Source organism: Zosterops lateralis (genome assembly GCF_965231275.1).
Source record: "Zosterops lateralis genome assembly, chromosome: Z".
NCBI classification, from domain to species: Eukaryota; Metazoa; Chordata; class Aves; order Passeriformes; family Zosteropidae; genus Zosterops; species Zosterops lateralis.
In genome coordinates this window covers 64767129-64782123 of record NC_139800.1, presented here as the reverse complement: position 1 = coordinate 64782123, position 14995 = coordinate 64767129, and the positions used below count along the sequence as shown (strand labels likewise).

The 14995-nt window shown below is 41.1% G+C and overlaps 1 protein-coding gene across 1 annotated transcript in view; it reads left to right on the top strand.

The window, feature by feature from the left end:
* Positions 1 to 326: 326 nt before the first annotated feature.
* MAMDC2 (MAM domain containing 2) overlaps positions 327 to 14995 on the top strand; it is a gene marked incomplete at its 5' end in the record, with an annotated part of 53317 nt that continues 38648 nt past the window's right edge. Inside the window, 2 exons of the mRNA XM_083883187.1 lie at positions 327 to 357; positions 474 to 587. Of these exons, the coding sequence (XP_083739313.1) occupies positions 327 to 357; positions 474 to 587 (145 nt within the window). The remainder of the gene's footprint in view (positions 358 to 473; positions 588 to 14995) is intronic.

Genomic DNA, 14995 nt, shown 5'->3' with positions numbered 1-14995 from the left:
GCAACGCCCTGTGTACAAGCTGAAACACGGGGAAAAAAAAATACTCAAACGTAGGAAAACACATTTTCTCTGTGCGGGGGGTGATCCCCGGGCAGGCTGCCCGCAGCGGAGGCGGCACCCCCACTCTGGAGGGCACTGCAGCCTCAGCCACCCCGGCCTGGGGCCGCCGTGCGGGGCCGACCCCGCTCCCTGCGGGCGAGGGACGGGCCGCCCACCGCGGTGTCCTCCCCTGCCCGCCCCCCGCCCGGCCGCGCTGCCCTCCCGCCCGCCGGGGTCCGAGCACTGCGCTTTCCCCGCCGCCAGCCCGGCCCCGGCCCCAGCGGAAGATGCTGCGGCTCTGCCTGCTCGCCGGGCTCGGTAAGCGCCGGCGGGGACTCCTCCGGGACGCGCCGGGCGCTGCTCCGGGGGCGGCGGCGGCTCCCATCCCGCGGTGTGCGGGCGCGCCGTGACCGGGGCTCCTTTTGTCCTTGCAGCTCTCGGGCTCGCCGGGGCGGCCCTGCTCTCGCCCGGGTCGTGCACCTTCGAAGACAGCGCCTGCGGCTACCAGTGGGACTACGCGCATCTGCCCTGGACGCTGCACGGGGAAGGTGAGAGCGCTGCCCCCCGGGCTCCCGGCTCAGCCCCCGCCCGGCGCTGCCGCACCCGCCGCGTCCCGGGTCTCCTCGGGGAACCCCCAGTTTCCCCCGTGCGGGGGAACGACCCGACAGCTGGTGATGGGCAGTCCCTGCGGGGAGGCGTCTGCGCTCCCCCGGTACGGGTATTTCCGCAGGTTTCTGCAGGATGCCTCAGGAATCTCCTTTCTTTCTCTGTCTGTCACTTTTTTTTTGTTGGGAAAAGGTGTCTTTTATCAAATCTTCTTTCTAAAAAACCCTCCACATTTGTCACATTCCCATTAAGCTGCATTTTTTTTTTTTTTTTTCAAAATATATTTTGGGTTCTACTCCAAAAGCGGGTGCATTTCCAGGGCAAGAGACAGTCTTTGGCAAGAGTGTCTTTACAACATGCCCAATTAATGCTTTTCTCCATTTTATGGTACCTGCAGTTCAACAGAAAAAGTCAAGTCTTTCAGTAAGTTGTATTAGGCTTTACAAGACTTAATGCTATTGAAAAGAGCAAAATCCAGTCACTGCACAGAGTTTCCATGCAACTATAACAACTTTTTGTTAAGTTTTCAGTGTGGGCTTCAATTTTTGACAGAATCTGCATGAACAAAAGACTAAACAAAAACATAGACAGCGTGGTTGTAACTTGGTAATAAAATAATTAAATTTTGATTAAGTGTTCACCAAATTGTCATTCATGAAGTGAAAGCTATGCTCTCACAGCAAAAGGGACTATGTGTTTTTGAAGTTTTTAAGCCCAAAAACAAGGGCCAAGAATAATAAAGAGATGAGTACAGATACAAAGAGACAGACACCCCCTCAGAACCAGTTAATGCTCCATTCGAAACTGGCTTGTCCAGTTTTGTATTCCACTTGTGTCTCAGTTGAGAAAAACGACTTTTCCCCCCCCCCTGATTCATACCCAGTTCTCACCTATGCAAAATAAGTCACCTTCCTTGTTACTTTTTAGATTGGTCAGTAGGCTTTGAGAATGTGCAAAAACCCCTAACTCAGAAGAGCCTGCAAGGATGTCATAACTGAAATACTTGCTTTTTATCTTTTTTTAATTGATTCATATATCTTAGTTTATTTATTTATTTAAATATACATAGATTTTCCTGTATTTTTGAAGGTACTAGTGGAAATTTAGTAATTATCTCTGCTCTCCCAGCTATGCTTCCTAATGCCATGCCATGTCTATCTGTCTAAGTGCAAAGCAGCCCTTACTTCTTCCTTGTGATTTACAGGGAGCCACATGGTAGTGGTATTGATTCAGCTCCAAGGGACTGTGAGTTGCTGGGAACAATACCTGCAGAAATGGGTTTGTATCACGTTGTGCACATCCACACTACAGTGCTTCCAGATAGGACATTTGACTAGAGGTTTGGATCAGCAGCAATCTGCTTTGTCCGGTGCACAGAACACAATTTTTGTTACTGTAGTTTGATCTTGCTGTACAAACACCCCTATCAGTGGCTGCACAGCTTCTGTTATTGCACATCTCATTTTCAGAGATACATGGCTGAGCTGTTACGCTCTGGGAGGATATGTGGTATACCAGCTCTCGTAATAGGAATAGTTCTGTCAGCATTTCCATTATAAACAGTTTTTCTGCAGTCTGTAATTTGATCATAGCAAGACATTCTGCGCAAACATTTGGCACACATTATATTAGTCTCCTCAGAAATACATTCATAGAATCAGAACTAAATCTAGCTGAAAATAATTAATTTAAATCTGCACAGCAGGTGTGCAAAACTAGTCTTCCTTAGCTGCTCTTTCATTCTTTTGTCTTACAAAACCACGCCCCTTCTGGCAGCGCTGTGTCCTGGTATTTGCTGGGCAGTGTATGTACACGTGGTAATTACTGGGACAGCAGAGGAAGTTAAGGATGGGAGAGGCTTAGCTTTAAATTGTTCCACTTCTCCTTGCATTGCTTCAGAGTTGCTTTATTATTTCAAAATGTTATTTGTGGTGTAGAATTACATTCAGCAGGTCTTTCACGGGGATTATCTGACTTGCAGTGCAAGTTTTTGCATCTTATAAATCTCTCAATAGTATAGTCTTGTGCCAAACTGTCAAGGTGATGTAAATATAACTAAAACTGTGCCCAGAAATTTCCACTCCATACTTGAAAGTATTTTGCCCAGTTGCCAAGGAAGCCAGTATCTTCTGATGGGCTAGGCACACAGAAAGGAAGTGTGAGAATAAGCTTTGCTTTTGTTTACAGCTACACAGTCACACTGAAATGGATATGTTTCTAAGGTTCTATGTTTTAAAATTTTTTGTGTGTTTGTTTTTTTTTTTTTTTTTTTTTTTTTTTTTTTTTTTTTTTTTTTTTTTTTTTTTTTTTTTTTTTTAAAGCCAAAGTTTTGATACTTGTAACTGGCATTTTAAGGCCCATTTTAATCACATGCAAATCAAAAGAAAATAATGGTGCGAAGGATAGCTGTTTCACTCCTTAATGCTTTACTCAAGACTGGCAAATCAGGCCCCAGGGAAATGGCTGTTTGTAGGAACAGCTACACAAGAAACAATTCAGGCATGTGTCCAGTCAACCTGTGCTCCCATAAAACCTCTATTTCAGTAAAACCCTTCATAAGCCTCAAGCTCTCTCATATGACTCTGAATTCAGGAATAAGACTTTCAAACATATCAAGGTTCTTTTTTTAGCTCTCAGCTTTTTCAGCCACTGGCTAGTTCAGTGTTTGCCTTATAGAACTGTGATGATTTTAGCAGACAAAGCATGCAAGGAAAAATGTAACACACAGAAAAAGCTGTGGATGTAAATTTCTAGTGAGGCTTGTTATGGCTGGGAAGCACACCCAGCTGAAGTCATGGCCCAGGCTGGGTAAGTACAGCATCAGGCTTGAGGCAGCATGTTCCCTAATGAGCCACTTCTGTTTTCAGTGTAGCATGGGAAATTCCATGCAATATGTTGTGCTTCATGTGTTTGTAGGATACCAACGACACAAGAAACATAGTAATGTTGTTGCCCAGGAAGAGATCATCATCATGTAATCCTGGTTCTGAAATGAGCAACAGATGAGTTTGTATGTTAGCAGTGATAAGATCTGAAAGCTTTATGTGAGTTTCTCCTATACATTAACAGAGGGGACAATAGCTCATCTTCATTTCAGTGGTGTAGGCACGGCCCCAGGAGTGTTCTTGCATTTATGATGCCTCTGAACAGATAATTTATCTTTGAGTTCAGAATATAAGACTAAGATTAACTCTTGAACTCAACCAATGGATAGGAAATTTAGAAATCACATCTGTATTCATCACTACTATAGTAGTTACAGATAGTTGAGAAGTTTGAATACCATGTTGGTTTTACCAGCACCTACAGGAGTACAGACCATGAGTTCAGGTCCAGTTATTTTGGGGCATAAAGCTTTGCAGATGCATAGTGGCTGATTTCCACAAGAATTCACTTCTTTGTCAGCAGCATATGGCTGGACAATGGAAATACCAGTTAATTCTAATACATTCTCTCAAACTGTGTAGGGTATTGTTTGTATTAATCAAATAATCTCGAGATTTTCTTTAACCAAATTGCGCAATTATTTTAGAGGACAGACATGCTTTGCAAATGCAAAATGGTTTTTGAAGCAAAGGAGGATGCTGTTGAATGGGCAGTAGTAATCCATAGTAGAGTAGTAAGTAAAGCCATGCAGACTCACTTGCAACAGCAGTAGGAAATACAGAGTCAGTTGTAGTCATTCTAAAGTGTTAGGTTTGGGCATTTTTTTGCATTCCACTTAGCCATGCCCAGCACAGACCTGGCTATAACCTGATGATGAGAACATCCTGCTCACAACATCATTACAGATAAATTATATTAGACACAATAATTATGGCATGTATTTTCTGTGACTCTGGGCAATGTTTACATTTTTTGCTTAGAATATCTGCACAGCACTTTGTGTGAACTGTGGATATGTTTTGTTTTCCATTGCCCTTCACTCTAACAGAGACCAGCTTAATAGTGCTAAAAATAATGTGCATTTTGGCTGTCAACTTAAATCTGCTCTAATGGAGTTTACTATGCTGCATCTGCTTGCCTGGATTTAAGCACTAAATAAGAAACTTGTCTATTACAACGGCAACCCATAGGGAAGAGAGATTGCTTATATTAGCAATGTGCTCCAAAAAGCAAGTTCATTGTTTAATGTGCCCATGCATTGCCCAATGAGTTTTGTGGCACTGAAACACTAAAGGTGTAACTGGTAGTTGATACGGCTCTATGCACCTGGCTCTCATGGGATAACTGACAGCTTCAAATGCATATTTTTGTGAGCGTTGCTTTATTTCAAAAATTCTGGAAATGTGTATTTCTTCGTATATCACCAAGGATACATTTTAATAGCACACATTTCAGGAGTTTTAATAATGTTTTCTCTTTCTGCATCATTTTGAAGGAAAAGAGATCTATTTCACTCAGAAGAGTGATGTAATAGATTACATTACATACAAATATGGCCTTATTTTCTTATTCTTAAAGCATATGCCGATTTTTGCCACATTATTCCAAGACTCTGTTCCTGTGATATACTCCAAACAGGCATCCATCAGCTAACACTTTATGGAAATCTGGTGAGCAAGCAACATCACTAACAACAGTTTCAGGAAACTTAAGATTGTCTTTTGGAACATATTTATCACATAGCTGCACTTAAAAATATATGGAAAATAATTTCCAGAGACAGGACAGCTATTGCCATCAGATAAGTCAGGCATGAGAGCAGCAGCATAAGGAATCTCAAATCTAAACATTGCCTGCATACCATTTTAATAGCTTGTATTTACAGCTGTGCTGTATGACTTAAAACTGACCTCTTTTGTTCTGAGCTCTCTGATCTTGAGTGTCACTTCATGTGGTTCTAATATGCAGAGTAATGAAGCAGGTGAAAATTGGCAATCCTAGATTTTGTGGCGCAGCAAACACAGTTCATGTCTGATGTGTGCTCTGTCATGCTCCCTTACAAACCTACTGGCAATAAATTAGCACATCTGAAGTCTTAAATTTTCTTTCCATCTATCTACAGTACTTACCTGTACATTGGGAAGTACATAATTTGTGAATGTAAAAAAAGTTGTACCATTGCTGCCTTTGTACAATTCTTGAGACAAGTGGTCTCGCATGTTTGTTGTGAGATCACTGTGTACTTGGGAGTCAAGGAGACTCTCACCAGCTTGTACCTAGCTGCAGCAGAACCAGGCTGGCATACCCCAGTGCTTGTTTGCTGGCAAATTATCAGCTGATAAATTCACCCTGCCACAGGAGCTTATTGGTTTGGGATTTCCAAATCTGTAGCCACGGCATCTCTGCACTGAGTGCTGTTTGATGGAGGGTAGAAGCCCTTAGTTTGCCACATGTTCTGTTTTGCCTTGACCTGCTAATTAAAATGTTGGTGTTCCTCGCCAAAGCAATTGAATTTGGAGTGACAACTGTCCTTCCTGAGGAGGGGGGAAGGAAAGGCTGACTCACACACTTCTTTTACGTTCATAATATCATGTTCTTCTTGTTTTCCTTTACTTCCAGTGCCATTTCTCCTGTACAGTCAACTTGGACTACTCAGCCAGCACTCTTGTGTTAGCAACTGGTTTCTTCATACTATTTTTCTATTCAGGCTGTACCTGGAGGTTTGACAGTAGAACAAGGTGTGAGGAGCATTCCATCTTGCTCCAGCGTATCCCTTGTCTTGCTGATGCCAGTATTAAATCTTACATTTTGCTTGCCCAGGTATAACTTCCATCCTAAGCTCTTGGGTAATAGCATTTTTATTTAACTATGCCCACATTACAGTTATGAGCATATTTTTTCCCCATCTTCAGAGGCAGGTCTTGTGCAAGAAAAAACCAGACAGCTGAGAGGATTTATGTCCATCAAGAGCTTCAGCAGCAGTTGCCTATGCATGATGACACTTGTGATAAGTCTGCCCTTTCCATTTGCAGCAGGGGAACAAACAAAGCCTAAATTGTTGTCAGTGACTCACTGCATGAGAGATGAGTTTCAAAGCATTCCTCTTCTCCACAGAATAGTAACATTCTCATAAGTGTATTTTCACCTACAGCTGTTACTGATTCAGTGCTTACAGAATCAACAACTGCTATAGGGCATTTTGTGCTGAGCCATGGAATTTGGCCACAAGAAAGGGAGGATGACTCTTAGGAAACTCAAGTTTACTGACTATACCTTGCACTTCTGACAATAAGCTGGACTTTGTTTTGCATGGAAAAAACTGAAAATACATAATTTGCCACTTAAATTTGAAAAAAAAAAAAAAAAAAAAAAAGAACCCAAAACTGCAGGAGGGCAAAAGAGTATTTGGGAGTTGTGATGGAAGTGAAATAATCTCAGTCAAAAAAATCACTTGCATGTAACCCCTGGTCTTGCAGATGATGTTGAAGTTTCCTAAATTCAAGTACAAACATGCAGATCACTTGCTGAAAACTGCTAGGAATATTTTCAGCTTTCTGAAAAAGAAGGAAAGATACAAATAAGCTGAAGTTTTTTGCAGGAATTTCAAGATGCAACATGGCTTTTTTTTTAATCAGTAAAAGTACTGTCAGGCAGTACTTTGTGGTTGTTACACCTATTACACTACATATGTAATCATCTTGAAAAATAAAGAGGAAAGCAAATCATTTGCCAATTCAGTTTTTGGAGGGAAGGGAAGAAATTTATTCACTATAAATTTTGGTCAAGATCCAACGTGAGTCAGGATCTGTAGTGAGGAAAAGTAAACTTGCACTTGTGCTGAAAGAATGATCACAGACACTCCAGAAGCATTTTGACTACTTAAGAAAACTTGTTCATCTTGCACATGGTACAGAGTGTTCAAAACTTTAGTAGAATCAGTCTAAAAGTGCCCTAATATTCTTATTATATAGGATGCTATTGAGTCGAAATATTTGGAAGCCTGTTGAAAAAGTAAGTCCAAACCCATTACGGCAAGTTGGTTTTGTTTGGTTTTTTTTGGAGTTCTCCCATTACATTACCTTCTGAGATCTTTCATCCCCAGCCACTGTGTGCAAGAGCAGTACAAGCAAAGTTAAAATTACTTGACTAATTGAACTTACCAAATGGGGCCAAATCTTCTATGGTTACGTCTCAAGAAAATATACTTTAAAAATTAGAGAGATTTTCCTTTAATGTGTGAGTTTTTACTGTCTTAATAATACTTTTTAGCAGTTACGCTACAGAAGGCCAGATAAAAGGCCACAGTCATCATGTAATTTTGTATAATGCTTTGATTGCTTAGAACGCTTTGTATCATTTATATAATATACAATTTTATTCCTGCTATTGCAAAGAGTAAACCTCTTTTGCCCCATCCTTCACTGTGTCTCTAGACAGGCAGAGATTAACATGTGATTATTCTAGTCCTCCTTCACATCACAATCAAATCAAAGATTCCCACTATTTTACGTAACAATATACTGGTCTTTGGTTAACAGAGTGTCTTCTACACTGTATGGCTGCTTCTTTCCTCCAGCACATTCTCTTTTCCCAAATGTGGCTCAAGATCAGTGTTTGAGACTACTCTACAAGTATGAGTAATTGTGTTGGTGTACTTTGAATGGTGTTTTAAATAGATATATCCTCTGATAAAGTATGAGCTGCATGTTACTAGCACTTCACTCTGTTCTGAAAACCTTGTGAGTCTAGTATGAAAATAACCATGAATCATAGTAATTAGATCTCCATTTGAAACATTAGCCGAAGTCTTTTAGGAAACAGAGTCTTCACAGTTTTCAATTAGCAGACCGTTAAAATGTTTGAAGAGGCACTGTTGTGACGTGCCAAGTTTCTTCAATTTTCCTGGCCCACAAACTGTATTTGATATTAAAAATGCATAAAGAGCTACGGAAATGGAAGGGCAGGTTACAGCTGTTGTATACAAAACCATAGCCAGATACAAAGCTATTGAAGGAGACTCAATAATTATCCATCTTTCAGATTCTCTTAGTTTTTGGATATTACATCACTAAAAATTGATCAATACTGTGGGACTGTTGCCTTGTCTATCCCTCATGGTTCAAAAAGGTTGGAGCAGGCTTCTGCATGACAGTGGAGTCTTGGGAAATGCTAATGCATGTGTGGCAAGATGTTATGCCTGGAGGGCAAGGAAGGCAGGCAATCGTAACTGATCTGTGAATAAACAGATTTCTCTGTTTTCTAATAATAACATTAAAGATCACTAAACATTACTACACTAAACAAAATTTAGATTCACTCTGTAAACACTTCTTGTCAGTAAAATTATAAGTGTTCCACAAAGCACTTTCCACTTGCAGTAGAAATCCTGATACAGAGATGGGGAACCTTAATTACCCATTGTACTTACTAATTCATTTCTGCATCTGGCAATGAAAATGTGACTCCCTTAACAGGCCTCTTTCACAGTTGCTAAACAGTGTTTATTCCAGCCTCAAATATAGTTTCTTGCTTTTCACAAATTACCATGAGCACGACTTGAGAAGGTCCTTGAAAAAGCTCCAGTCAGCAGGTGGAATGAGTGCTTTCTCTGGGTTAGAGAGCTGTGGAATGCAGCAAACACCATTTCAACATCTCTCTGTTCAGGGTTAGACCATGAAGTTGGTGGCTGGCCATAAGAATCCAGCCAGCCTCATAGAGTTGTAGGTACTTGTAAGGCAGTCTCTTCTGACTTAAAATCTTGATGGATACTGCAAGACTTGTGAGCACTGGCAGGTCTTTTGGGAGAACATTCCACATTTTTTATATTGTGGCCTTGTTAGAAGCAGCTAGGCAGAAAAGCCCCTGGGGGCCTTAGTGGATACCAGGGTGGACATGAGCCAGCAATGTGTCCTTGTGGCAGGGACAATAATGGTGCAGTATTGACTCTGAGCTGCTCTCAGCTCATCAGAATAGGTTCAGGCAAGTGATGAAAGTCTGTGCTCACTCTCCTGCATCTCTTTGGGAAATAGAGTCCTTAATTCTCCCAAGCCATGTATCCTCAAGCTGACCTGCAGTTCATTATCAGTATTTCTTGCTGCTGCCTCCTCCTAGCAAATCCCTTCTTCTCTCCTTCCTCTGAATGCCAGATGCCCTGTGTACGGCATGGTGTATTTCCTGCCTTAGACATGTAAACACTTGAGGCAAACAATCACAATTATTTGCAAGCTCTAGGAAGGAGCTGGAACCAGCAGACCAGGTACCTGGTGACATGTTTCTTCATGTTTCACAATCTTCCTGAGATATTTTTTATCCCAGGAGAGTCATATTTGTGTACCCAAGTGTCGGGTGATAGTTAATTTTGTCCTGTATGGTTACAGTAGAACAACAGCGAGAATCGTAGAACTAGAGTAATGCCATTGTTGTTATATTTTGCCTCTACTTTATAGTAAACAATTTTCCGTTATAGAGCCTGACAGTTTGGTGTCATCCTTAGCTATTCAGTTCAGAAAATTTACTCAATAAAGACTGCAAGAAAATGAGGAACTTTAGTATTCCTCTGGCTTTAAGCTGCAGCTTAGTTTACTCCCCTAGCTGTGAACAAATTTGGATATGGTTTTCTGTAGTGTAAACTACTTTTTGAACGTGCAAATTCCTGAGTTCTTGAGGAAAGTAAAGTCTGCCTTGAGTGCTAGAGTACACAGAGATACCCAAAAGCAAGCTGCAAATGCAGCTATCATGGTACCTGGATCTTAAAAGTACAAATATAGCAGCAATAATTTTTTATTAGAAAAGTGGATGTACTAGATCTTTCCTTCTCTTAGAGGTAGGTCTTACAGACATGATAATATCATGCACAAGCAATAATAAAATCTGACACTATACAGAATAAATTATGTTTTCTAGTCTGTGTCAATATACAGGTTTGCTTAATGTTTGCATCTGCAGCTTAATATTGAGCTTCACAGTGCCTACTGTCAGGTATTAATATCTTCGCAGACTGCCTTCAAAATTTGCATGTAGCTATAGCATGCTTCATTTTAAAATGTCATTTATAGCATTTCAAGTCAGGTGACCTTTAACATTTTAAATATGTGTCCGTATAGCTAGGCAGTACTAATCTAACTTGTGCTTTATAGAAGCTTAGAAGCTTACTAACAAACAGGAGGAATTAAAATGAATGAATCTTTTCTAGTTTCTATATAGTCATTGTTTTGCATTCGAATTCTTACAAGACCTTTCGCAGAGGGATTTCTTTCTTGGCCAAGGATATTCTTCTGTGCTTGAGTGGAAACATGAGAGGCTTTATACTAACACCAGATTGTTCTCTAAATATAGCCACTTCTAGTGGTTATTTTAAACTGAGTGTCAAACTGGAGAATTATTAGGGCAGTAACTGTAGTTTGTTTGAAAAAGAAGAGAGAATGTTGCACAGTGAAGTTGTCTTATATGGAAATAAGATGAGTGGTATGTGTAGTTTGGATTACCACATGTAGGTAAAAACCAGAGAGCTGTAGTCAGTGTTTGTTTTTATATAAATTTGGAGCAAATATAAAGTGAATATAAATTCACAGCCAATGGGTGTTGAAGCCAAAAATAGGCTTCAGCATGATCAATCATCCCTTGCTAACATAGGGATGAGAATCTTTTCCTGTGCTGGGTCAACTAGATATTTTTTTGCTAGTTAAAAAGTTCTCTTTTCGTGGTTGCTTAGATTTTGTGTTTTCTGTTAGTTATGCATCCAGAAGGGAGTTTCATTGTTATGCCTACAGTTGATCTGCAGGTTAGTCCACCATGAGAGAGAGAAAGTTGACGCCCAGAGCAGTAAGAAGTCTCAACAGAAGTCCATAGCGTGAAAAGTATTGAAACAATTCTGTGAAAATAAAAAAACCCCTACTTTATCTTTGAAACTTGCTGAAAAGTGGAGTTGTTGCCTGCTGGACATCTGCACTAGCTGAATCATCCTCCTAAGATCTTTTCTAATTCAGTGGTTGTACCATCTGATTTTGTGCAGTGTGTGTGTGAGCTGTTTTGTACTGCAGTGTACCCCCAGCAGGGAAGGGTGGCAGATGGAAGGGGCCTCACAGGGACATTTTGCTCTAGCCTGGTGGAAGAGGGCTAAGCCTCTCCCAAAAGCCTGTAAGGTCTTTTGGGAGAGATTATTTGCATAGAAGGCAAGAAACCTATCTCCAGGGCACGGATAACTTACCTGTAGAAAGGTAGCTCCACAGAGCCCAGGTGCTTAGGACCAGCCCACTTCCGGGACCCTGGACACCCCAGCTGGTTCAATACTAGAGCCAGGACTGGTGACATCTTTTTCTTTCTCCCTTTCTCTCTCTCTCTCCCTCTTTAATTAAAATCTCTCTCCCTCTTCTCTTTTACCCTACCCCTTAATCCAAAACCCACTGCTCTGTGTTTACGTAAGAGGTCAGGAACAAACACACTGATTTCTTTGCCAATGATGTAATTTACTAACAAAATTTGGTAAGCTTTTGCAGACCCTTTGACTTTTGTCATTCCTTTTGACCAGAAGCCTCTATGAATCTTACAGAATTTTTCATAAAGTTTAGTTACCTATTTGCATAATGTATTTTATTGACACCCCCCCGCCCAATTTTATATATATATAAATGGAAAAATAACAATAAAGCATATTATGAAGTAAAATATATAAAGCAAAGTTCTTTGCAGCATTCTTGTGTCATTACATTTTCCTGAATTCAGAATGTGAAGATCTTTTGCCTTGGATGATTGTTTTATAAGGTCAGCTTGTATCAGCTTCTTGGTAGCTTGGCCTGGTGGAGACCAGGCTTTTGAAGACTGGTATGTGGGCTCTTGTGCTTTCTTTCCTTCCTCAGAGCACTGCAGCTATAGGAATACTGACTCAGTACTTCAGGTTATTTCAGTATCATGCATCAAAAAGTTGTTTTTTTGTTTTTTCAAAGTTCCCAATGATTATAATTATTATTCTTGTTTTCCAAGATGAAACTTGGCAAGCATCTACTCTTGTGACCTAGTTTACTCTCAGCTTGTGAGGTGTGGAGGAGCAACAGCTCTGGAAGTTTCCCCCTTTAAGTGCTCTGGAAGTGGGTCTTTCTCCTGCTTCACAGTAGACTGAGAGTCTGGGGACCATGTCAGAAGGTTGCACTGATACCATGTTTTGTGACAAATGTCTCTTGTGTATTCTGAAGCAGCTGTTGATGCTATTTGAGTCTGTAGCTTGGAGCAGAGGCTGGGAAAGACATTCCCACACCTTTTTACTCCTAAGAGTCAAGCAGCCTGTGTACAAAATCTGAACCTAAAATAACCAGCTCATCTAATCATTCAATAACATTTAATAAGGAATTAATTGTCTCCGTATTCCCAGAGATGTCCATTGATACTTCTTGGATGAGCACAACTGAAGATTTCTTCAGTAAACAATGAGCTTTCTCTGCAAGCGGCAGAAGTTTCTGACTCCTCAGTGTGACAGGCAAAACTGGTGGGATCAGCTGCAGGGACAGGCTTGAAAATCTGTTTCTCGAATTGTTTCAGTAGAAACAAAGCAGCTAGTCACTGCCAGTGACCAGCCAGACAGGCCAGCACTGCTGTCAGTGCTGTGAGCAGCGTGTGGGAGCGCTCACATGTGCCCAGCACGAGCTCCTGGCTCTCATTTCCCCTCAAGGGATGTGAGTTTGCAGAAAATAACTTTTGTAGCAGAGAATTCACTCTTCCTGGGGAAGCTGCAAACACAGAGGAAATGTGTTGGGATCGGCACTGTTTGTTGATGCTGTATGAACTTCGGTAATGCCTTCAAGCATTCCAGCATTTGTCTTGTCTCAACTTCTGGATTATACTTCAGAGCAAATAAGACACTAAAAGACAGTCTCAGAAAACATGGACTAAGGAATGTTTTTGGAAAGACCACACAAAGCTTGGCAGATAGAGCAAAGTTATTTCTTCAGGGTTTATGTTCTGCATAGTTTGTTTTTATTCAGAATAAATGTGAGGCACATGCTGCTTAGTTAGGCTTGTGTGTTCATACAGTTGATACCATAACCAGCACATGCAGCCCTCCACACTGAAAAATGGCCACAGGAACTGGGAGGAAACAGGAGAGTAATGTCGCAGTGTGCTTATTCTACACTTTATTCATACCTGAGCATCCATCTGAGGCCACTCTTGGGTACTAACAGCCAGCTGGGAGGAGGTAAGGTCAGATCTGCTGGCACATTTTGGGGTTCTTTAATTGCATTGTGAGCAATACTCAAATGCAGGTTGCACATTTGCAAGGGAACCACTCCTTTAGGGTAGTGTTAAGTGCCCAGTGAGATTTAGCACACCAAGTGTAAGTCTATTTAAATAGTGTTTTATGGATTTATGTAAACATCACTGATGTCTGCTCGATCACCCTAGGATCACAGAATCACAGAATATGCTGAGTTGGAGGAGTTCCATCGAGTCCAACTTGTGGCCCTGCTCAGGACACCCCAAGTCACACCATGTGCCTGAGATTGTCCAGACTCTTCTGGAACTCTGTCAGCCTTGGTGCTGTGACCACTTCCCTGCGGAGACTGTTCCAATGCCCAACCACCCTTAGAGTGAAGAGTCTTTTGCTGATATCCAACCTAAACCTCCCTTGACTCAGCTTTGTGCTGTTTTCTTGAGTCCTCTCACTGGTCTCAAGAGTGCAGAGATCAGTGTCTGCCCTTCTTCTTCCTCTCATGAGGATGTTGAAGAGCACAATAAGGCCTCCCCTCAGTCTTGTTGTCTCTAGACTATTTGGGATATAAAATAAGTACAATAGGGCCTAATAGCCATAGTGATCCCTTAGGGGGAATAATAATAATATAATAATAAAAAATATCTAATGAGAGGGTATCAACTCAATTACTTTGGAAAGTTTTGACAAGCTTTTACTTTGACTGTGAAACAGGAGTCAGTGAAGACATTTTGAAGAAAACAGTGTCATGAACTGGCAGGGCCAGATTGATAGATTTTTTTCAATGACTCATTTATATCTCAGGTTTTACTTCAGTCTTGATAAATGTGTCTTACAGATCAAGTGGGGTATGCTGAGTTCCTTTGTGAGCAATTGCCCAAGGATAATACAGGATATTCACTGGAATGACATTGCAGAAAGCACTAAAATTCACCAACAATCTTGTGAGCTTTTCACTTCAAAAGTAATCTAGAAAAAAAAAAAAAAAATATATATATATTTGAGGCTTTTGTTACAAATAAAGTCTTAGTATCTGTGATGACAAGTGTCCCAGGGCAGCTGGAGAGCAGTTGAAGGGGATGCCTGAAGGAATTAATTTGTTGACTGTTGCCTAGCAAGGGGAAGAAACAGAGAGACCAATGTGACCAACGTGTGAAGACTGGACTGGGACAGACAGATGGCAGAGCCCTGTGCCTGGTGACATCCTATGGCCTGAAGTGAATTCAGATATGTCAGGTGGTTCACTGAGTTGGACAAAGAAGGATT